Source organism: Morchella importuna, assembly GCF_003444635.1.
Source record: "Morchella importuna strain M04M26 chromosome Unknown Morimp01GS033, whole genome shotgun sequence".
In the NCBI taxonomy this organism is placed as follows: Eukaryota; Fungi; Ascomycota; class Pezizomycetes; order Pezizales; family Morchellaceae; genus Morchella; species Morchella importuna.
Window position 1 is genome coordinate 140097 of NW_025763430.1, and position 21774 is coordinate 161870.

Here is a 21774-nt window from a genome sequence, read left to right on the forward strand (position 1 = left end):
TTATGTATATATAAGATATATTTTAACCATTTCCAATGTATCTGATTATTCCGAAACTGTCAATTGTGACTACCATCAATTTCATATATTTTTTATTAAAACACACAACGTCATCATCTATCACTCGAAATGTCAAGTTTTCGCCAATCACCGGTTGCGGCTGCACTATCAGCAAACCAAGATTTAATCCAACGGCTTTATGTTGAACAAAATCAGACAATTGATCAAGTATTATCATTCTTGACTGAAATGGGCATTAAATGCTCCCGCAGGTCTCTTATTACTAAGCTGGGAGAATGGAATTTTAGAAAATACACCCGTAGCCAGGACACACCTTCTATGCGGGTTGAGATTGCCTACCTATTTTGGATTAAGTGTCTGAGTGATAAAAAAATCCTACGTGTATGTATTGCAATCTCAACGGTTTAAAATAATATCGTTTAGATACTGATTTAAAACCAGATTTTAAAAATTCATGGTTATCAAATAGAATTCAAGAAATTATGTATTATACGGAAATCTATGGGGATGTATAGAAGGTTAACGCAAACTGAGATAAATGATGACGCCGATCAAAAATTGCAAGAAATAATTGAGCAAGAATTGGAGAGGGGGAATATCACTTTAGCCGGTCGGAGATCAGTCTGGATGCACTTACGGAATATGGGTGTTTTGGCGTCACAGTAAGACTTTGTGATATTTCCCTATGAAACTAAACTAAACTGATTTTGAAAGTCATAGGATAGGACAAGCTTTGAAAATTGTTGATCCAATCGGGGTGGAAAACAGACTGAAGGGTGTCAATAGACACCATGCGCATTTCATATGTCCCGGACCTAATTGGTGTTGGTCTATTGATGGGCATCTCAAACTGCAAATGTTTGGCATTGAAATTTATGCTGCTATAGATGCATATTCCCGTTATGTAACGTGGTTCTACAGTGGAGTTTCTGGCAAGACGGGGGTCAGTGTATTAAGTCAATTCTTGGAGGTTATGCAGAAACAGAATTGTTTGCCATTGCATATCAGGGCAGACAGAGGGACAGAAACAATGTTACTGGCGGAATCTTTCTGGGAGTTACACAAAGATCATAACCCAGATATTACATTCCCGGAGGTATTTTGGTATGGAACATCAACAAGGAATGTCCGTATAGAAAGTTGGTGGGGACAGCTTACAAAGGGGGCTACAGCCGATTGGAAGGTAAAGTGAATCAATTCTATTACATATAGAAATATCACTAAACAGTATTAAAAAGAAATATTTCCGTACACTTCAACAAGGAAACCTATTTCAAGAAGACAGATTGGAGGACATGATAGCTATTCTTTACACCTATATGCCTATTATACGGGCCAAGCTACATCAGTTTGTTGAGAACTGGAATAATCATAAGATACGGAAACAAAGTAACAGACCCAATCTTCCCACCGGGGAACCCTACTACAACTACTATTTTCCACCTGACGGTGTCAACAATTATGAGCAAATACCTTCTCTAAATACGATTGAAAGTATTAGAGATAAGAAATTGAAAAATAGCTACACAAATGAGTACTACGGTATGTATGTTTCCTGATACTTAAAATTTTCTGTTTGCCTAACTTTTACTGACGGAAACACATAAGATCATGATTCCTATCTCCCCAATTCAACAATGGACTACTGCGCCCGTATGCTTTCAAAAGGAGGACTGCCTGCCAATGGGGTACAGTATGAGGACATCATGCCTGATGGTAAAAAAACTCATTTTGTTATTTATACCTTCCTTAAGGCATATCTAGGAAGACACATTCAGAAGGGAAATCAAAATCCTGTGCTCTCATTATTGTTAAAGCCCCGGGAGGTGTCTTCTATTAGGGGACGGGGTGCAGCACACTTGGTTGCAGAATTCCCCGATGAAAATTTACCTGACATAACCGATAATGAACTAAGTCAAGAGGAAGATTCAGATTGGGAGTAGTAATTTTTTATTTGTATTTAACTAAAGTTATTTAATATGTCTACAATTAAATCACCGGCAGAGTTTTTTTTTTTTTTTGTGTGGGCGGGTTGTTAGGTTTTCGTTGTCTCGTTGCAACCGAAATCCTTAATTGCACTTTGGTAGTTACGAGCCGCCGTAAGTAGGCTCCATGCAGGATTTCAATGATGATGTGTGTATCACTTCCCGTCATGGTGTCTTATCGGGATAACCAAAACACCAGGGCAAAAATGTTAGAACAATGAATATCTGGCCGAGAAACTAGCAAGTTAACCGTAACTCTGGGATTCAGGTAACGTACATGTGGAATAGAGTAGAGTAGAATACATGACGGAGTAGGCACTCTGCACGCGCTGCGATAGCGTCACGTCGTTGAAATAAAGACGGGTGAGGTAGGTAGGGGATCCTTACTGATTCGCAGTATTGCATATGGAATCCTTGGATGAGAGACCCATAGAAATAGTTTTGTTCTTGTCACTCTATCAAGATGGCGCATGTGACTGACATATAATTATCTATTCTAGCCTCTGAAGATCTAGCAATGCCGACCGGCCTTTTTCGCGGGCCAAAAGAGAAAAGAGACGTGATCTATCCATCATTAACCCATGCTTCGAAACTCGAGGCGGGACGTGAGCTAACTAAAGTCGTCGCGACACTTCTGTCACGTAGGAATACCAACGGGCCAAGCACGCCACTCTGATTCCTGCCCGAGATGAGTTGAAAGCCAATCGATTAACTTGGGGGTACTAACTGCAGTACGTATTATATTAGATTCACTAGGTTTCACTATCTATCTATAGGGTGTTGGAACCCGTTACTGCAGTAGGCAGATTATTGCCTGGGGAAAAAGAAAAATACTGGTGCGCGGTCATGTTAATCCCTCCACACCTCTCTCTCCAGCAAATCATTTGATTAGGGAGTGGGGGTGAGATACTCTACCTTACGGCCCCTCGGGGTGATGTCCCTGGACGACGTGACTACATGTACGTATACGGTGAAAAATACGGATCTAGAGTTCAAAAGAAAATTCCGTACGGATACCGTATTCTTACTAGCACATCAAGAGGGTTAATACCTAGCGGATCTTTACCCTTTGACCCTGTACCTACCTGTACCTACTTCTCGGGAATTCGCTTTTCGCAAAGTGAAGTCTTGCATGCTACAAGTACAACTAGGAATGTTTAACTGAGCACTCATGACCTCGGGACGACCCGAGTACATTGGTCAAAGATGATCATCCTTGTAAGGGATTTCGTCGCAAAGGCAATGAGCGCTCAGCTACTTTAGAAGGATTTCGGGAAGAAGTGAAGGGGGATTACACACATGCCCGAGTTTGTTTCTCCTAGAAAGATCCGTGTATATAAAGAACGTTGGATTCCCTTGCTGCCCCGAGATCTCCTCCGAGCAAGCGAGAATCTCAGTATCTATTTCCTCTACTTTGCTGTTTATTCATCCAGTCGACCCATCCACGTGCGCCGATTTTTACCCTCGTGTGGCGTCTCGTCTGAGGAGCGCAAGAGGGAATGTCGAAACTATTTGAATCCAACGAGCTAGAGATTGCCTCTTCAAGCAGCCCAGTCATCACAATTTCACCACTGTAAGCGAAATTCCCTTAAATTCCCCCCTCTTCCAAATTTTGCCCTTTGCCAGTGAATATCCCAACTAAAAGGTTGAATTTTAATTTTTCATAGCAATCGATGCTCAGCTGAGGTTGTGATCGGCGGAGACTATTTATACACAAGCGCATACGATGCACCCACCAAGCCACGCACTGCTCAATTAGAAGCATGGTTGACATCGCCTTTAAGTTCCGACTCATGGAATCCCCTCAGGACAGTGTGGACTAAGAAATCGCCGAAACCATCAGTCCCTGACATCTATACCTGGAGGGGCGCAATAAAGGGGTAAGATATATCCCCGGTACAAGATAGCACCTCACATACACAATGGCCATGTCTTATTGAGGTGGGAGGGGCTGGGCTAATGTATATGTGCGATTAATAGTTCAGGTAGTGGGGAGTCTACCTCTCCTCCCGAAACCAAGCAACACAGTACCAATATCTGGCCCTTTAAGCGATCCAGATCCAAAGGGTCCAACACCAAGAAAGACGACCCACCAAGAAAGAGTCGACTCCATTTCAATTTTCTCAAAAAACCAAACACCGGAGCGACAGTGGAGGGAGAAAGTACCAAACTGGCATTGGATCTTCTTCCCCCAACCCAGCTTACCCCTCCAACTCGGCTTACCCCTCCAACCCGGCGGCCAAACTTGCAAAGACCCCTAGAAGTTAAAATCGAAGAGGAGAAAGACCATTCCAATGCTATTGTCTCTAATATCAGCGCCGCCCCATCCACATATAGCGACAGCTTGAAACTTGTGGAGAAGCCATCCCTTGAGGCGGTCGATCATACGAAGCGGGAAGAGTGGAGCTGTCTTTCCGAGACTAGTAATACAGAGACCGACTCCGAGTTAATAGCCAGATCCGAAATATCCAGTGTCGGCAATGATGCTGATGATATCTTCTCCACCCTACCCAATAATATTCTAGCCCAGATTTTTTCTAACCAGGATATTTCTAACTTGGGGAGTAGAACTCATCCTTCTAGAAAGGGGGTGAAGGGGAAAGGAAAAGCTCCACCAGTCGAGCCTGGGGAAAGCTCAAGGTTGGATCAAAGTTACAGTAAATGTCCGAGCACTAATGGTAGAAAACGAAAATGTTTGGATTCTGGGGATGGAAATGAAGAGGAAGATGAGGATAACATCAGAGACACAAAGAAGGATAAGCTACAAACGACATGGCCACCACAGCTTTGTCCAGCCTACCTGGCCGACCCTTTTCATGTTGATTTTCTTCCAGGAGGAAGGTTCAGCCGATATTGCACAAAGCATGTTCCAAAGATTCCGTGAGTATAAGAGATCTCGGTACTATTATAAACTATAGGACGCTAATTAGAGATATCAACAAAGTCAACACATGAAACGTTACCATATAAAGCCAAAACAGTGCGGTACCTGTGGTTTCCGGGGAGATGCAGGGCAGGTTAAGGACCATGAGAAAACCTCATGCCAGAGCAAGCGATTCGATCCAGTTTCCCCCGAGGACCAGAAGAGAGAGGAGCTCTTAAAAAAGCGCGCTCCTTGGTGTGAGATATTTGAAAATCAAATGGGTTCTGATGTGTCAAACTATCCGGAAGCAGAAAAATGTAGGTTAGCTATATAAGCACCCCACATGTGTACCTTCGATACTAAAGTTCTACAAAAAGATGTCGCTTGTCATGAGGCCAGCCCGGACTTTGTTAGGTCCTTTACTGATTATCTGGAACCAATATGGGAATCGATAATTAATGGCTACTACGAGTCATCTGATTACCAAATGTTCTCTAAAAAGTATCCAAGTGTGAATTTTGGTCCAAGTATGGTTTTCTTTGTCACATGTGCTTTGAACTCCCATTTACTGATACACAATTATAGATTGCCCATCCACGCCAAGGTCGCAGGTCGAAAAAATCTTTGTAGAAAGCTTCCACCAGCTATTCCCCGGCCGCCCTCCCCGAACGTTTGAAAGACCAGCAACGACTACACAAAAGACAGCAGTGGCAGTGGCGGCAGCTGCGGACGCGGTGGCAGAAACAGCAGCAGATAATTATCCCACGCCGCTCTCCGCAAGCTCGCCCGAAAAAGAAGGAACGACGCCTCCGTCCCAGGCCAGTCCAAGCAGTCCACAAACCGACGACACGCCTCAGCTCCCAGATGCCGCTCAGTTAGAGGTTAAATCAAATCGTCTAGCAGCCCGAGACCTGTCTTTGATATCTTCGCTAGATTCTTCACAAACATATGGTACCTCTGAAAATAGTAAACTTCCCCCGGCCCCGGCGCCTGCTGCCCACCAAATCTCGGCCGAGGGCGTTATTCCATTCAACAATCAACGACTCTCTACCTCTAACATGCCTGGTACTACCGAGAGAAATAACTCGTCTCAATCTTCAGCACACCATCCCGTCGATACCTCTCGGATTTCATCCCAACAGCCAATCCAGTATAGCGTCCCAATAAGCGATAGCACAATAACTGCGTCCCACTCTTCCCCCATGGAAATTGATGTATTTCTCAGCAATGAACCCCCCTCAGTTCATGATGAAATATATAGATCTTCCATTTCTAATGTCGATGGCGCTCAAAATTTGGCCCCCCTTCCTGCATTGAATGATTTCTCGCCAGTTTATTCTGAAGTGCTTGGTCAACCTGAGATGACTGCCGCCCGCGAGCCCTTAACCCAGGCCTATACAAATTTGAATATGAATATTCCGTATGGCTTTGCTCTAAAAGACCAATCATTACCAGAGTTATCTCAATATCAACAAAATCACCTACTTCCTAACGGACAATCCTCGATCTTACCTCCAAATCTTGATCATAATTTCAGCATACCTTCAGAAAGCTCTTTCAGGCATACAGAAACCCTTCAACCAGTGGCGTACGAAGGCCTAGGCTATCTCCACCACGCCCCAGACGCTTCCGCGGCTTCAAATATCCATGTCGACAAATGGCATTCTCACCAGGGCGACACACAACTATTTGACCTATCGGTGCCGGAGGGTGCTGTCGGTATTCAGAAAAACATATGCAAACACCCGCATGATGGTTTCCTAACAACCGGGGCTCCTTTAAACCCTACTGAATCTCATTTCTCGGTCGCCGGTATTGGAAGTTCTTCACATGGAAATACAGATCCCTTACCAGGTTCAAGTTGCAACGCGGAGAGCGGAATCCGGTACCTTTACGAGGGTGGCGAGACAGTTGGTCAGATCAGCAGCTTCGAAGCCAACAACTGTGATGATTGGTCCGAAGGCGCAGGAGACATCGCTTGAATCCTGCGCTATAACGTTTCTTGTGTTGCGCGACTTGCTGTTGTCTCTAAATTAGCGTTTTATATGGGTCGGGGGCGCCAGGAGTTCAGCTATCTAGTCTTTTTACTTTGTTTCTTTCTATTTTACGGAGTTCAGAGTTCTCCTCGTTTTGAAATTTATCTTCCATGAATTTATTACATAATCATTGATTGTAATTGTTTATTGCTGCGATGTATATCTCCACTATTTATTATTTCCTTTCGTCACGAATTATCACTCGAATCAAAGACTTTGCCTGTAGCGTCCCAATAAGAACCCAAGACGAGGAGTAAAGGGGGAGGGTTTATCATGGCCTCATTACCAATGATATGGCTCAATACCATGTTTGAAATCATGTTGTCTGTTCAGCCGCGATTCGCTGTGCATGTGTGACCAGAAAGCACCCAGCCCTAGCGTTCAGTGGCATCTTGACCCAGAACACCACATGCACGCGGCCACGCATCACATTCAACTGAAACCTATCCACAAGAATTCACGTTTAGGGCTATTATCAAACAGTTAATTCGCTTCTATGTCTGAGTCGCTAGGAGCCCTAACCCTGACACAACCGCGTTTCTCGGTCAAACAAAGGGGCAGATTAATTCTTAGATTAATAGTGTGGCCTAGCCCATATTGAATTTACGTCCATTCAGTATTCTGCAATCTTCCGGTAAATTGAGTCTCATGTTATAATCGCCTCCGTTAGACTGCAGCACCGCTCGGCATCCCGAACGGGCGTCTAGCGCCAAGCCTCGCCTCGACCCGAGATATATAACGCAAGTGCGCGAATTCTTCTACCCCTCAATCCCGCCGAATGCCATTACCTCTTAGGGAGGGATGATCACGCCTGTAGCCACCGACCTTTTTACTCCACATACTCGAGACAGGACAACAAACTACATTTACTTATTGGTGTAGCCTTTATCAACCCTATGATATGCTTCGGAAGAATTTTTAATTGCAATTGTCGACCGTGATATATCAACATTCTGGGAGCAAGCATTCAACTCTCTTCGTTACCGACCTGATAGGACACATATTGGCGCCAAAGACTGACATCATGTTCTATCTGCTGGGCGGTTACATGTATCTCACTGGAGCCTAAATGAGCCCCGCGCTCAGGTGCACCACCGGCGATCCGGAATCTTACCTCATAAGACCTTGAATACGGAGTATTGAGGGCAATATCGAAGATTTAGAGGGCAAATTATATACTTTTCATGTACAAATAATGCAAGAGGCTAGTACAGGAGGCGGATGTATCAGCCTGGGGGTCGTTTTCGGGATATCTATAGCAATTTCTATGGGTTTCAACATATTACCGTTATAATTACGCCGTCTATCTACTACATGTAGTTATGTGTTTAATTTTTAATTGCAGCCACACATTCACACCAGCCACACCAGCCACATTCTTATAATGGGCGGCCTTAACTAGGGACCGTACTATGCTTTACGTACCGGTATCCACTAACCTATCCGTCCATCTACACAACACCCCCTTCTTCTCAAGTCATTTACTCTCAATCACTATATCCCTCGAAATGTCCAACAGTTCTATATCTGTCAGGAACGATGCCGTCTGTGGTCACTTTTATGGGTTTGATGATGATAACAAGAGATGTCTTCGTGAGAATACTTGCTGCGCGTGCGCTGATACGAGGTCACCTGAAATGGGGTTTGCTATGGAGGAGGGGGTTCGGCAGACAACATATTACCTCAGATGGGGGTCAGTGATCTCCTGTAGATATCCGTGTGAAGGTAGAGAGTCTCCCACTAACCAATCTTCTTATCCTAGTCTAGATCTTACTGTAATAGATGTCATGGTATACTTATCCACATTCAAACTTCGACTGAGGGTCGTTCTCATCATCATGCCTGACCTCTGCTGGTCAATGGAATACAGATTATTGGACGGAGCGCCGACTAGGATTAACGCCGGGGTGGTGGACCGATTTCCCACACCGCCTGATAGCTCTAATGAATAGCGTCCCTAAAGAACCACCACCGAGTATTTCTTCTAGCTCAAACTACCCACCCCTAGTGGTTGCTGCTCCTGATACCGGAAGGAATTTACCTGCGAGAGTTGCACCTCCTCTCACTCCTCGCAGCCCAGATAGCGATATACCTAGGACCTGGGCCGATCTTGTTGCGGTCCAAGCTCGAAGGAATACACCGGCGAGAGTTGCGCCTCCTCCCATCACTAGTAGCCCAGATAGCGATATACCTGTGACGATTGTACCTTCTCCCAATACTAGGCTCTGGTTCGATCTTGAGGCGCGAGCTCGAGGGGATAGACCGGCGAGAGTTGCACCTCCTCCGACTATTAGTAGCCCAGCTAGTAATGTACGGGCGAGAGTTGCACCTCCTCCCACTACTAGTAGCTCAGATAGCGATATACCTCTGACAATTGTACCTTCTCCCAATACTAGGCCCTGGTTCGATTTTGTTGAGGCGCGAGCTCGAGCGAATATGCCGGCGAGAGTTGCACCTCCTCCGACTACTAGTAGCCCAGCTAGAAATATACCGGTGACAGTCGAACCTTCTCGCGCTACTCCGACCAGGGCCAGTCTTTTGGTGGGGCAAGCTGCACCTCCTCCTAATCTTAGCAAATCAGCTAGAAAGAAAGCTGCCAAACGGGCACGGGCGGCTGCGCAAGAGGAAGAGCGTCAAAGAATACTAGCTTCCCAAGCTATCCCAGCATTACTACCCCTTCCGGCACAGGACAATGTACCGCCACCTGGAAATAGAGCGGGTGCTCTCCCAATAGCCCCTGCACCTGCACCCGCACCCGCAACCCTATACCCGCCCCCCGGAACTGTTTACCACCCGCGTTTCACTGGAAATGCACAAAGGCAGTCGCCGCTACCTCAAAACTCATCAAATCCCGAAGAAATCAGCAATGATTATTCGTATCTTCAGCTGCGACGTCTTCTCCAACCTCAATATACGCCCGTACATACTGGGACCGAATCACAAGGCTCGAATCCGCTACAGACGCGCTTACGTGTGGCCAACAATTCAGTAGCGGAAGCAGAGCCCGAAATATCTGGCTTGGGCTATAACGCCTCCGGGAGCACGTGAGTTACTTCGTCGCCCAAAGTCTTTTGGAGGTGCGCTCAGCACAATATTAATTCAGAGAGACCCTATTAGACTGGCTAGAGAACGAAGAAGACAATTCTATGATAATTTTAGTGAATATCTAGATCTGCGGGATAACGGTCCTGAACCAGAACGTTCTTATTATGGGCGTATGAGGCCATCACTCGTAAATTCAGGAACTGAGTAAGTTGAACTTATTAAATTGGGCTTTATGATTTTCGTAAACGATTTATGAACAAGTTGTGCTAACGTTTTCCTAGTTCAGATAAAAATGAGGAGGAGGAGGCGTATGGTGGTGATGAGTGGGAGACCGTGCCAGCTGATCTTTTGCGTCAAGAGCCTGCTACTACCATCCTTACAAATGCCACACCACCAGTACCACCGCCGTTATCCGAGGAGATGAGGCAGCTAGCTGAAGACACCTCTGTAATATTGGAGCTAATTGGCAAGACCGATCCGGGCGGCAACAGCGGTATGGATAGCGACTATAAACAGATAATCGATGACGCGTTTGAGAATATTAGGAAGATTCGGACGCAATACAGAGTCGCGCTTGCATTGAAGGCTGGAAGCGTAAATCTCACTCAGGATCCGACACCCATTGTCGAAGACACACTGAAGATAGATTCGGCATGCATAATTTGCTGTGACGAAATTTCAAACACGGTCTTGATACCGTGTAATCACTTGGTACTTTGTATGGTATGTAAACACGGATACACAGCTCACTTTCTACCTTTGTTGACGATGTGCCGCGATAGACGTGTAGTGATAAGATGGGAATCAAAGAGAAAAGCGCCCCGGGATCACGGACGATTACCTGTCCGATATGTAGGAGGCTTGTTTTGGATAGGGTTTGTTCTCCTCTGATCCTCCTGACTGAGATATATATATCGATACTGACTTTGTTTAGATCAAGATCTTCAGAGGTTGATATATTGTAGAATTGCACCGTATATATATAATTTGTAAGATAAAAAAGGGAGTCGTGTATCAATGCCGCATGAGTTTCTTTTTTTTTATCCAAGTATAGTGTCACTAGTTCTAAATACGCAGATAGTAGAGTAAATTGAATAAAATGATCTCCATATATTGTGTGCTGGCGGCTTGGTGACATTGCATGATCAAGGGAACATACATACAGAAGCATTGCCGTCCTAAGCGTAGATTAATTCGTATGTGATTTTATCGACAGGCCACAGAGGGACTCCACGTCCAGGTGGAGGATTAGATCTACTTGTATGGAGTGTTACGAGTGCTTGCTTGTGCACCTTAGTTGGTTTGCTAACCTTAAAAAGCCGTTAATAATCCTAACCCTAATTTCCTATAAGGGTACTCTCTCTACAAGGGTAAGCTGCAGCCGTACCGTAGGAACTCGACAAATACAGACCGTTGCCAAGCAAGTGGCTTGCAGAATTAGGTGAGTAATATTATATCAAATAGGAAACTTGAATTACAGGCCCGAGCTCACTCATCTTGTAGCCCATACTCAGTATCGTCATTATTTACAGTAACTGGCAGTTCAGAATTCTCTTTTTCAGATGTTCCGTATCCAGCTTCCTCCTCTGTTCGAGCCCAATCACCAATAACTAATTCCCCAGGAGCAAAACCATTGATTTTTAACTCATGATCACGAGATCCATCTACAGGTAATGAGATACCCGTGTCCTTGAAACTTTGTATTACTATTTTCCGCTTTGTGGAATCATTATTCCATGCTTCCCATGCCCGACCTACAGCCTCTGTTGTGACAATCCGATGTTGGCTTACACTCCACTTATCTATATCCTTCTCCTCTTCTGTACGCTCCCGTGCTTCCTCAGTAAATTCTTTAATCATACCTTTAAAAGGTTTGTTGACAGCTACATCGAGGGGTTGTGTCATTGATGTTGTGCCAGCTGGGATCAATGAAGGGACAATATTATTATCTCTGCACTTTTGGATAACGGATGGTGTTAGGTGAGCTCTATAGCGGTCATAAACGAATAAGGATCGCTGTTGTCCGAAAATCGGAACTAAAAATTTCTCAATAAATTTTTTGAAAAGTGTCTCATTAATCCATCCGGTTGGCGTAAATTCGACATGCACACGCTTATCCCAATGCTTCGATTCCTTCTCACGAATTTTGTCTCCAGTAGCAGCTGTGAAGATTAGAATCGGTGGAACCCTTGGAACTCCATCTGCAACATCAGCAAGCTCGCCTATTACCCAGGGCGCAGCCCCTACGTCCTGGCGGGCATTCTGCGCCACGAGCGCCCAGCGCGTCCGGCACCGCCAGAGTACAACCTTCGCGCCAGGCTCCGCCGCAGGACCGTCCCACTCTCTGGGACCGCCAGGAGATATGGCTCACGTCCAGAGGGCACTCGCCAATGCTCTGGTCGCCTGGGCCGCCATGAGATTCCCTCCCCCTCCGGAGACGCTAGGATGGAGTGACTCCGCCCACAGCACCTAGGAACTTTTGCTTCTTTTGATTACGTCAGTAGTACACGCGAGCACTTCCCAATGCTCTCATAGTTTTCTTGAATGCTCTCACGGCACGACGAATGCTCTCACGGCACGGCGAATGCTCTCACGGCACCGCGAATGCTCTCACGGCACCGCGAATGCTCCCGCGAATGCTCCCGCGAACGCTCCCGCGAACGCTCCCGCGAACGCTCCCGCGAGGGCTTCCGCGAGTGCTCCCAGAGCACTCACCAATGCTCACAGAGCTGAGGCATTCGTCATACCCACTCAAGGTGAGGCAACCCTCATTTGGGCTCCTTTGGATTGATACACCGTCCTCAAAGGATAGGAAGGCCGCACCAGTCCCTCAAAAGATATCTAACGTGGGTATCCTCAACGCCGCTGTACGGTCAGTCGCGGGATACTGATACGAGCACTGTCCTGTATACTGGTGACGACTACCCAACCTTTGACGGACGTGTATGTTTCTGTCGATTCGTGAAAGGCATAATTAGCCTTGAGGTTGAGGCCATGGTACGGCTCGTCTGAAAAGCTCAATGTCCATGCATAAGCAGCAAACATGGACTGGCATTGACCTCCTAGAGCGAGCTTGCTGGATAGCCAGACTCAGATACTGAGCGGCCGAAACTTTACCTTCTTCTTCCAATCCGCATGCATAGCAGAACGACACGAATTTTGAATTAGAGAGTCCAATTGGGTCTAACGTTCCTAGAGCACTCAAGAATGCCCTCACGGCTTTACAAGTATTCAACTAAATTCATTCCACGTACGCAAGTCTATCCTAGTATTTACCAACCAATTACCAGTCTCCACCTCAAACAAATGGGCCATTCCCAATATACTCTGAATATTAACGACCCACATCCTCTTCCTCCTCCTCCTACAAACCTTCAGGAGCCCATGTGAGCTATCAGCGATACCACGATCCTTTGCCTCGAGTAGCTCCACCATACATAGTCTATGTGCTCGCCCCCCACTGACCCGCAGCTTGAACAAAGCCTCGACACGTCCTGGTAAGCGTCCCGAAACACTCCCCACTCCTCTGAGGACGCTACCGACACCCATACCCAATCCTTTCTTATTTTCCCTTTCCTAAAAGCCGCGTTTCCCGTACACCTGATATTGTGAACCTCGTACGCCTCAGGTCTTTGGAAGATTGGTATCGGAACCTGCAAACATGTGAACATCGCCACCCGGCGCTCTAAAATGCTCTCAGAGCTTCCGGCAAAGCTTTGAGAGCATCCCGCATCCTCTGCATACTCCTTTATCAGGCGATATAACGTGGTATGGCTTATTTGCAGTCCATCCGCAATATTGAAAAGTCTTTCCGATTTCGTGGAGGGGTTGCAAAGACGCCTTAGAGGCAGTCGGCCTTCTACTATGGATCGTTCATTTGGTGTTTTTTTCCGGTCTTCGATTTTAAAAATCTCAAGTAACTCCTTCAGGTTATCTTGATGGCTCCAAAGGATGTCGTCAGTGCTCTCAGGACCTCCAACAATGTCTTTCAGATTCAGCATTCGAATCTCTAACGCCAACCGCCGCCCCCCATAGTCCAGTATCTGCGTTGCAGCATCGACCTTGTTGGATGCTCCGTATGCCTCTTTTATCTGACGTACATGGGCGAGTTCGCTGATGTCGGTGGAGTACTGGGGAATGCTCCCAAAGCGCTCGACATGTTCCCGATAGTGCGTTAACACGTGCAATTTGATGAAGTTGAAGTGAGACCTTTCCCGTATCTCGCGAATCTCCTCCAAACCTCACTGAGCGCTCTGGGAGCCTGAGGTCTTCACAGCTTTTGTCCGATCTCTCGGATCCTTAACCCTCCTCTTGTACGCCCGGAATTCTAAAAAGATATCCTTGTGCTTATGGAAATCCTCGAGATAGCTCTCCATATAATTCAGTGTGCTCGTCGTATGACTCCCATACTGCGCCATTAAGTGGAAGTCGATTAAGCCTCGTACACATTTCAATGCCTTTGCGAAGTCGCCCCTGACAGCCACCCCCGGGTTTCTCAAAGCAGCCGCGAGTGCTCCAAGAACGACCCGCCCCAGATTTCTCATCTCCTTCCCTTGCCATTGGGTTGTGGCACGATATGCCTTGTTCGGTACTGCCAGTCCAGGGTAAGGCGCAATTGAGGCCCAAGCCTTGCCAAATTCCTCCAATCGATTGTGCTTCTTCAAGAAAGCCTGAACCCACTCCATCATGTGCTTCAACATCCCTAGGTAGATATTGTGCAGAATGTCCGGTTTGTTGAGATTGTATGGATTAACCCTCGGCATACCCCAGAAAGCATTGAAGAGTGTCTTTACTGATCTCGCGACAAGGTATTCCACCGGTCCCAGGTTTCCCGGGTTCTCCCTGAATAGCTTTACCCTCTCCCGGTAATCCTCGTGATCGCGCGTAGGGCTCCGGCGAGTGCTCCCAAGACTGTGGAATTCCACCTCGCATCTTGGACAAGAGCTAGTACTAATATGTTGTAAGTTTGAATGCTCAGGTTGATCAGCGATCCAACCCGACAACACCGGAAAGCATAGACGTTCGTACCCATCGGCGCATGCGATTAGCTCGCCTTCCTGAGAGCACTCCCGAATGCTCTGAAAGATCTCCCCACGGGCGCGATGCAGCGCCATTTGACTCTGACGTCGTAAAGCGGAATTAGCGAGTGAGTTCTTCCCGAGCTTAGGTGGGACTGGCAGTAGCCCTAGGAGAATTAACGAATGCCCGGTGGGCTTGCTCCGGACCGATGACTTGATGTTCCCGATAGTAAGATAGATTGGCCAGGCTTTCTTGTCCCCACTAAAATTTGTCAAATGTGTGCCATCTGACGCGCATATAATTGGTACCACAGTCGACCCCTCCGGTAAGGTATTCTGTCCGGAAAGCATTAGCGACTGCCTCTAGAGCACTTGTGAGGCTTACCAGACCTGCGTCTCCCACCACCAATCTCCCGTATGCATTTCCCCGTACATTCTCTCGCCAGATTCATTATGCTCTACCACCGGCGCGTACACCAATGACTCCCGAAAGGCCCGTTGGCCTAGAAGATATCGCACAATTACCATTGGATCCCGGTAATAGTAAGGGATTTTCTCTCCCCCAATATCCACCTCTGAATGATGCCAGCTCGCCTTTCCCAATATGTCATTCATTTCGTCCAACCTCTTTATAAAACCTCGCCCAGTCCTGTAGGAGCATTCGCCACTGCTTGACGGAGCGTGTAGAAAGAAACTGTCGATATTTCCTTGTGAGGCCTTCGACAGTATGAAATAACGTGCCATTCTAAACTCGTATGCTGAGTTGAGTGGGTGCCACGGGTATCGGAGAAGGTCTTGTTAGCATTCGTCGTAGTCCTCCGAGCGGTAGAGACGCTCCCCAACACCCTCGTAAATCGTTGTCGCTGCCTCATGCCTATTTGCATCTCCATCTGTCTCCTCCATCATAAAATATGATTCGGATTCCAGATCTGAATTATTATCGGGATCTTGGTCATGATAATTGATACTGTTGCTCTCTGAACTATCCGAGTCGTCATGGGCATCTGAATAGGAATCGTGAATGCCTTCCGGGCTGTCGTGAGTGTCATCGGGTGCCTCTTGATCGCGCTCCAGGAGTAAAAATTGGTTTCTCAGCCATTCATCTGCTTCAAATGGATGTGTAGTTCGAAGATGTTTATCGAAGTTCGCGGAGGAGCTGTACCGCTTGCTGCAAAAGGGGCAAGACGATTTCATTGAAGTCTCATGATGCTAGCAAAGCACTCCTGAGTGCTCTAAAAATTTGGTTTCTGCCAAGGCCGAGGAGGCTCTTTCCTGCAGGTGCTGCTGCAGAGTGCTCGAATGATTTGATTTGTCAGCCAATGAGGCTCCTCTCACCTGCACCCCGGTCGGCAAGGCTGATTTTCAATACGAGTCTGATGTCATACATCACCAACCTAATACAAACATCAACACCAACACGAAGAAACACCCACCACCCCAATCAGGCGGCCAGTTATGCTAGATTCTATCGCCCTTAGCATCTGCACTCTCTCCCTGAGCACGCGCGGAGTCTCTTCAGATCGAGACAGTGTTCTCAGCGTCAAATTCAACACTAATATTGACTACGAGCTCAAAGAATACATTCTCTCCGAATCAGCTTCCTAGAGGACAGAGTACCAACACCAACAAGAACACAAGCACCAACCCCAACACCAGAACTTGAATGTTATCGACGTCACCATAGGTACTATCAGAGCATCCCGAGTGCGCTTGGAGCATTTAGATCAATGTCATATATTGAAGCAAACATTGAGTACGAGCACCCTCGAGTGCTTTTATAGCATTCGTGGGTGCTCTCGGAAGCGTGATAAGCTCAAGAAAAAAGCTGATCGTACTCGGTATAAGAGCACCCCTCCCTTCCTTCAAGTTCGTGAGAAGTTCCTAACCACCTTCAAGTTCTCCTCTACCTATCACTTCAAGTTTTCCATTGCTTGCAACATTACCTGTTGAAATCTCATCCTTCAAGTTCCTCCGTTTTCAAGCGATTTAACCTTTGCAATCTTTATAAATAAGATGGTATTTCTCTCTCCTAATCCAATTAATTTTAGAACCATACTCACCACAGTGATACATTAACATTATCAGACTCCAAACACCGCTCAGAGCACTCCTGGTAGCTCACAGAGCACAAATCAACTTCCCAATAAGAAGCGCTTGCGTGACATAGACGAAGACGATAACGAAAAGACCTACCGAAAAACCAAGAAACACAAATGGTCCCGGAAACATAAGAAACACCGAACTTCCTCAGGTCGCAAATCGTCCCGCAAAACTGTCAAGCCTATCCCGGAGGAGATACCAGAAACACCCCCTAAGCAGTCGCCAGTACTTTCCGGGCTCACCCCGATCAACAAGAGCCGAAAACAAAATCCTGTACCTCCACCAATCCGGACTGAAACCCGGACTCCGCCAAATACTAACCTAGCTCCATCGGACACTGAAGGGATCTTCCCGAGTAACTGGGGAGCAACCCTAACTGATTCCGACTCCTTTCCCGACTTTAGTTCCGAACCCTCTGAACCATACATAAGTGACGATCAAGACCCACCAACAGGTCCAGCAACAGGCCCACTAGCAGCGGTCTCCACTGCTTCCTCAGCAAGCAGCAGTGCTTCACCAGAGGCCCTTGTACGGACGACCGTACTTAGGGTTAGTGCTACCCCACCAGCACCCGCTAGTGCTCTACAAAAGAATGTTGCCCGGAAGACCATAGTCCCAAGTCAAGTTCTCACTCGGTCCAAGTCTAGTGCAGTCCGCTCAACAGGCCCAGCAACAGGCCGCTCAACAGGCCCAGCAGGCTCTACTACTCCCTCACCAGCACCCGTCAGTGCTCCACCGAAGGTTCTTGCACCGGAGACCCCTACATTCAAGCCCCGACGCCCCTCTCGGTTATTTTCTAGTGCAAGCCCGTCCGAACTAATAGACCACCCCTCACCAGTACGACAGAGACGAATTAGACCCGAGCCATCGCCGATTGTCCAAGAGACATCCCCGAGTGTTCAAGAGACATCCCCGAGTATTCAAGAGACATCCCCGAGCTCGACCGCATTCAAGATGACTCAAGCAAGCAAAGCGAAGATGACTTTAGGTCTACTCAACCTACCTAAAGTGTACACCAGCATCCGCAACAGCCTAAAGGCGGAAATGCAAAATGTGGGTTGGGTCAATAAAAGCACGTCCGGTATGGCTGCGTTCAATGCCCTATGCCTTTACTTGATGAACTTGCCCTCCCTCAACGGTTTTCTGCCAATTTGGACTGGGGTGAATCCGATGCCCGTAGAGCACTGGCGAGTGCTCTACAGTGGCTCATCGCAGATGTTGATATGAAGGATAGGTTATCAAGGGGACAGGGAGACCGTCAGTTCAAAGAGGCTGCCGGTGATAGTGATGATGATGATGACGGCGGTGGTCAGGCAGCCGGAAGACGCTCTCGCAAAGGGAAAGAGCGTGCAGTACCTCCGGAACTCGTGCGACCTTCCATAATGGTTACCGTGGTGGACCCCGATGCTCTAGGGGCATTTTTTATGCTCGTCCCACCACCTACTTATGACTGGAATGATCCCCTGAACGAACCTTCGTTCATCGGAATTTTGACCAAGATAACTTTCCCGGAGCTATGCAACTTGATCCTGAAGCACACCGCACCCGACAGAGCAGTCAGAACTATCTGGGGGGCAATTGAGAATGTCCCCCCGGCAGCTGTTCCTCCCGTTCGGCCGGTGGAGGTACAAATTACCGATTCAGAGGAGCTCGAAGGTTGGTTGAAGAACAGCAATGCCAGGCCTCGGAGGATATTGGCGGTCCTCCACAGAGCAGGCGCAGGTGCTAACCTGGGTGGTGCGGAATCCCCCCCGTTGAACCCGGCTTTCCCTCATGTTGAGGAAGATGATTATAGCATGATCGATATTCCTGCGGAGGATTCGGATTACGAGGAGGGAAAGCACCGGATAAATGCCAAAGGACTGAGGGTATATATGCCTAGAACTGATGCCAGTAATCAAAGGCTAATTCAGACTCTTGTTAGGCGTCGCGATAGACAGCAGGATGCTATCGACGATTTAGACCCCAAATACTTTAGGAAGTATCCTTTGGGTGTCGGGGTTGCTGACCCAAACTTCTTACAGGGGACGATCTGGACACCTGCCGGGATAGCAGCCAAGAGAGCTGCTGACGCACTCGCGGCTGCTGGTGATGGAGGTGGTGGTGGTGGTGGTGGAGGTGGTGGTGGAGGTGGTGGTGGTGGAGGTGGTGGTGGTGGTGGTGGTGGTGGTGGTGGTGGTCTAGGACCTCCACCGCCTCCGGGCGGACCTCCTCCTCCTCCGGGCGGCGGTGGTGGTGGAGGACCAGCTGGAGCGGTGGGTGGTGGAGGTGGCCAGCTGGAGGCGGTGGTGATGGTGGTGGTGGGCCAGCTGGAGGCGGTGGTGATGGTGGTGGTGGTGATGGTGGTGGTGGTGATGGTGGTGATGGTGGTGGGCATAATTAGTTCCCTTTGGTATAATCTCTGACTTCCCTTCCTGCGGAATTGTCACTAACCTTTTAATAGTTGTTAGGATTACTCCCTGAGCACTCGCGATAGCTATTGAGGTGCGGTACGATTTGGTGTTTTGGATTTCCCTTTGTCTTGCGAGAGTATATCAATGGATGGGTCATATCGGATAGGATTAGATTAGATTAGATTACATTAGATTATTCCAGGTAGTAATTGCATTGCTTTTATTTCAAAGTCGAATCAAACTCCTAGATTGCTCTCAGAGCACTCGGTACCGCTTCAGAAAGTGCAGTAAAACGAGTGATGATAAATCATGCGGTTGAGTGCAGAAATTGTGGTAACATAGGATGATCCCTGCCGTAAGAGGATTAGCGGTGCAAATTTTTCTTGATTAGCGGCACAAATTTTCTCGCCAAGAATTGATTTCTAATCGAAGATATCGCGAGTGCTCCTAGAGCACTGCGGATATTCCTGCCAGTCATCAGAATGGCTCCCACCAAGCGCTCCTCCGGTTCAGCACCTCTTGCCCCAAAGCACCCACGACTTCCAAAACGACCTGAAGAACATGAAGATTTACTGACTGACGAGTCTGAAATATCTTACCGAACATTGACTCCACTGCCAGCCCGCACTCGGAGTAGTCAATCGACCACCGCCGCTCAAATAACTCGGAAAGGTCTTCTCCGTTCCTCCGAAACCCCCACTGGGAGGAGCAGTCCTAGGAGGGTAGAATTTCATCTCCCCGAGGACCATACTGATAATTTTGAAGCGCAGGAGGAGCCTGAGGCAATTGAGGCGCCAGAGGCAATTGAGGCGCCAGAGGTGGAAGAAACTGTTGATACTAGCCACTCAGACTATGATGATGCTCCGGAGAATGACCACGAGAGCTCTGAGGAGGATGAGGATGAACCGGAGGATGAACCTCAAGCCCCCCCCCCCATCTTACACCCAGAAGTCTCAGACTGTCGGAAAGAGACCTCATACAGTTCAGCCGACTACTGCCAGAGCACTGGGCAATGCTCGGAGGAAACCAACTGGCGCGGTAGCGGAGGTCATTGCTTCTTCCAACGTGTCGGTGGACGTGGTACAGGTTCGACTCTATCTCGCTCATTGATGCTTTTTAACATGTAAGTATTAGTGGCTAACGATTCAGAGGGGAACTCGACTGGGCGCGAAAGTAATACGTAAACAAGGTCAAGGGAGAGCAGCACCCACTTCAGCACCCAGCCAGAATGCATCCCAGAGAGCACTCCCGGCATCCCAGAGAGCACCCCCAACACCCTCACAGTCTAGGCCCTCTGCACCTGTTTACGCTCATGAGTATACCTCTTCTACGCGCCATATCGATTTTTCCTCGATGCGCACTCATTACGGCGAGTCGTCCCCCACTTACCGGACATATCGTTCTTCACCGCCTAGCGAGGTAATTGGCGAGAACTCTGTGAGCAGTCGTCAGATTCCTTCAAGCCAACTTCACGGTCAAGGTAGATCGCGAAGAGTCTACGAAATCGAGTACCTTCCCTTATCTAGGGGGGGGGACGAGAGTACTCCGATGCCGGAAAGCGAGGGTATTTTGATTCCGGAAAGCGAGGTTAGTATTCCGGAGGACACTCACGATGTCTTTGAGAACACTGGCGACATTCCTTCGAGCCAATTGACTCAGAGGTCTGTGGTCCCTAACTCTAGGAGTGCAAATGTGCTGTCAGTGCAGGCTCAGAGGATTGAGAAGGAGTGTAGCGTGTTAATCGGGGAGCATACTCTTCTACATGAGCCCTTTCCACCTGCAGCAAGACTTTCGGTACTGGTAGTGAGCATGTGGGCAACTGCTAGTCGCCGAGTGGGGTGTAGAGTAGACCTTGATGAGGTCGTTATTAAACAGGTGAGTGCCCCCAAAAGGATTACGAGTGCTCTGGAAGCATAATTGAGAATGATAGGTCAGAGGTCTGCACTCCCGTGTCCGTTCCCACTTGATGCACGAGGTGAAAGGGCGCCTGGCGGACTCTACGATATACGGGCTTGGAAATTTTGTGGGGCCTGAGGCGAGGGCGGCTCAAGTGGAATACCTTTTGAAGAATGATCGTTTCTTGAGCCCCCAACAGCATTACGAGGTATGATGCCAGTGGATGCCCAGAGAGCACTCGGGATAGCCGGTAACAGATTCTAGACCTACCGACTGCGCTTCCTGGCTCCGGAAATTATCGATATATTGTATTTTAAATACTTCGATGGGGTAAGACTGCGAGGGGTTAGGGATCCCGAATTTCTAGAGGGGATAACCCCTACCCTTATTTGCCTGATATCGACGGCGATCTGGCAC

General features: G+C 47.7%; 6 protein-coding genes across 6 annotated transcripts; 4 read left to right on the forward strand and 2 right to left on the reverse strand.

Annotated features, from left to right (window-relative positions):
* Nucleotides 1–199: 199 nt before the first annotated feature.
* LAJ45_08978 (uncharacterized protein) lies at nucleotides 200–1964 on the forward strand (the record flags this gene model as incomplete). The annotated part of the gene is made up of 6 exons (XM_046118526.1): nucleotides 200–228; nucleotides 309–402; nucleotides 463–683; nucleotides 736–1204; nucleotides 1260–1567; nucleotides 1630–1636. 6 exons carry the CDS (start codon nucleotides 200–202, stop codon nucleotides 1634–1636), a joined length of 1128 nt encoding a protein of 375 aa, XP_045968203.1.
* Nucleotides 1965–3505: 1541 nt separating this feature from the next.
* On the forward strand, nucleotides 3506–6851 carry LAJ45_08979 (uncharacterized protein; the record flags this gene model as incomplete). Its single annotated transcript, XM_046118527.1, has 6 exons — nucleotides 3506–3579; nucleotides 3674–3886; nucleotides 3987–4886; nucleotides 4951–5186; nucleotides 5247–5396; nucleotides 5455–6851. 6 exons carry the CDS (start codon nucleotides 3506–3508, stop codon nucleotides 6849–6851), a joined length of 2970 nt encoding a protein of 989 aa, XP_045968204.1.
* Nucleotides 6852–8413: 1562 nt separating this feature from the next.
* Nucleotides 8414–10905, forward strand: LAJ45_08980 (uncharacterized protein; the record flags this gene model as incomplete). Its single annotated transcript, XM_046118528.1, has 3 exons — nucleotides 8414–8598; nucleotides 8668–8695; nucleotides 8776–8799. 3 exons carry the CDS (start codon nucleotides 8414–8416, stop codon nucleotides 8797–8799), a joined length of 237 nt encoding a protein of 78 aa, XP_045968205.1.
* Nucleotides 10906–14191: 3286 nt separating this feature from the next.
* Nucleotides 14192–15319, reverse strand: LAJ45_08981 (uncharacterized protein; the record flags this gene model as incomplete). The annotated part of the gene is made up of 1 exon (XM_046118529.1): nucleotides 14192–15064. One exon carries the CDS (start codon nucleotides 15062–15064, stop codon nucleotides 14192–14194), a length of 873 nt encoding a protein of 290 aa, XP_045968206.1.
* A 447-nt stretch (nucleotides 15320–15766) lies between these two features.
* LAJ45_08982 (uncharacterized protein) lies at nucleotides 15767–16162 on the reverse strand (the record flags this gene model as incomplete). Its single annotated transcript, XM_046118530.1, has 1 exon — nucleotides 15767–16162. One exon carries the CDS (start codon nucleotides 16160–16162, stop codon nucleotides 15767–15769), a length of 396 nt encoding a protein of 131 aa, XP_045968207.1.
* An 819-nt stretch (nucleotides 16163–16981) lies between these two features.
* Nucleotides 16982–19473, forward strand: LAJ45_08983 (uncharacterized protein; the record flags this gene model as incomplete). The annotated part of the gene is made up of 3 exons (XM_046118531.1): nucleotides 16982–16984; nucleotides 17054–18121; nucleotides 18271–19473. The coding sequence occupies 3 exons, from the start codon at nucleotides 16982–16984 to the stop codon at nucleotides 19471–19473; spliced, it is 2274 nt and encodes a 757-aa protein (XP_045968208.1).
* Between the last annotated feature and the right edge of the window lie 2301 nt (nucleotides 19474–21774).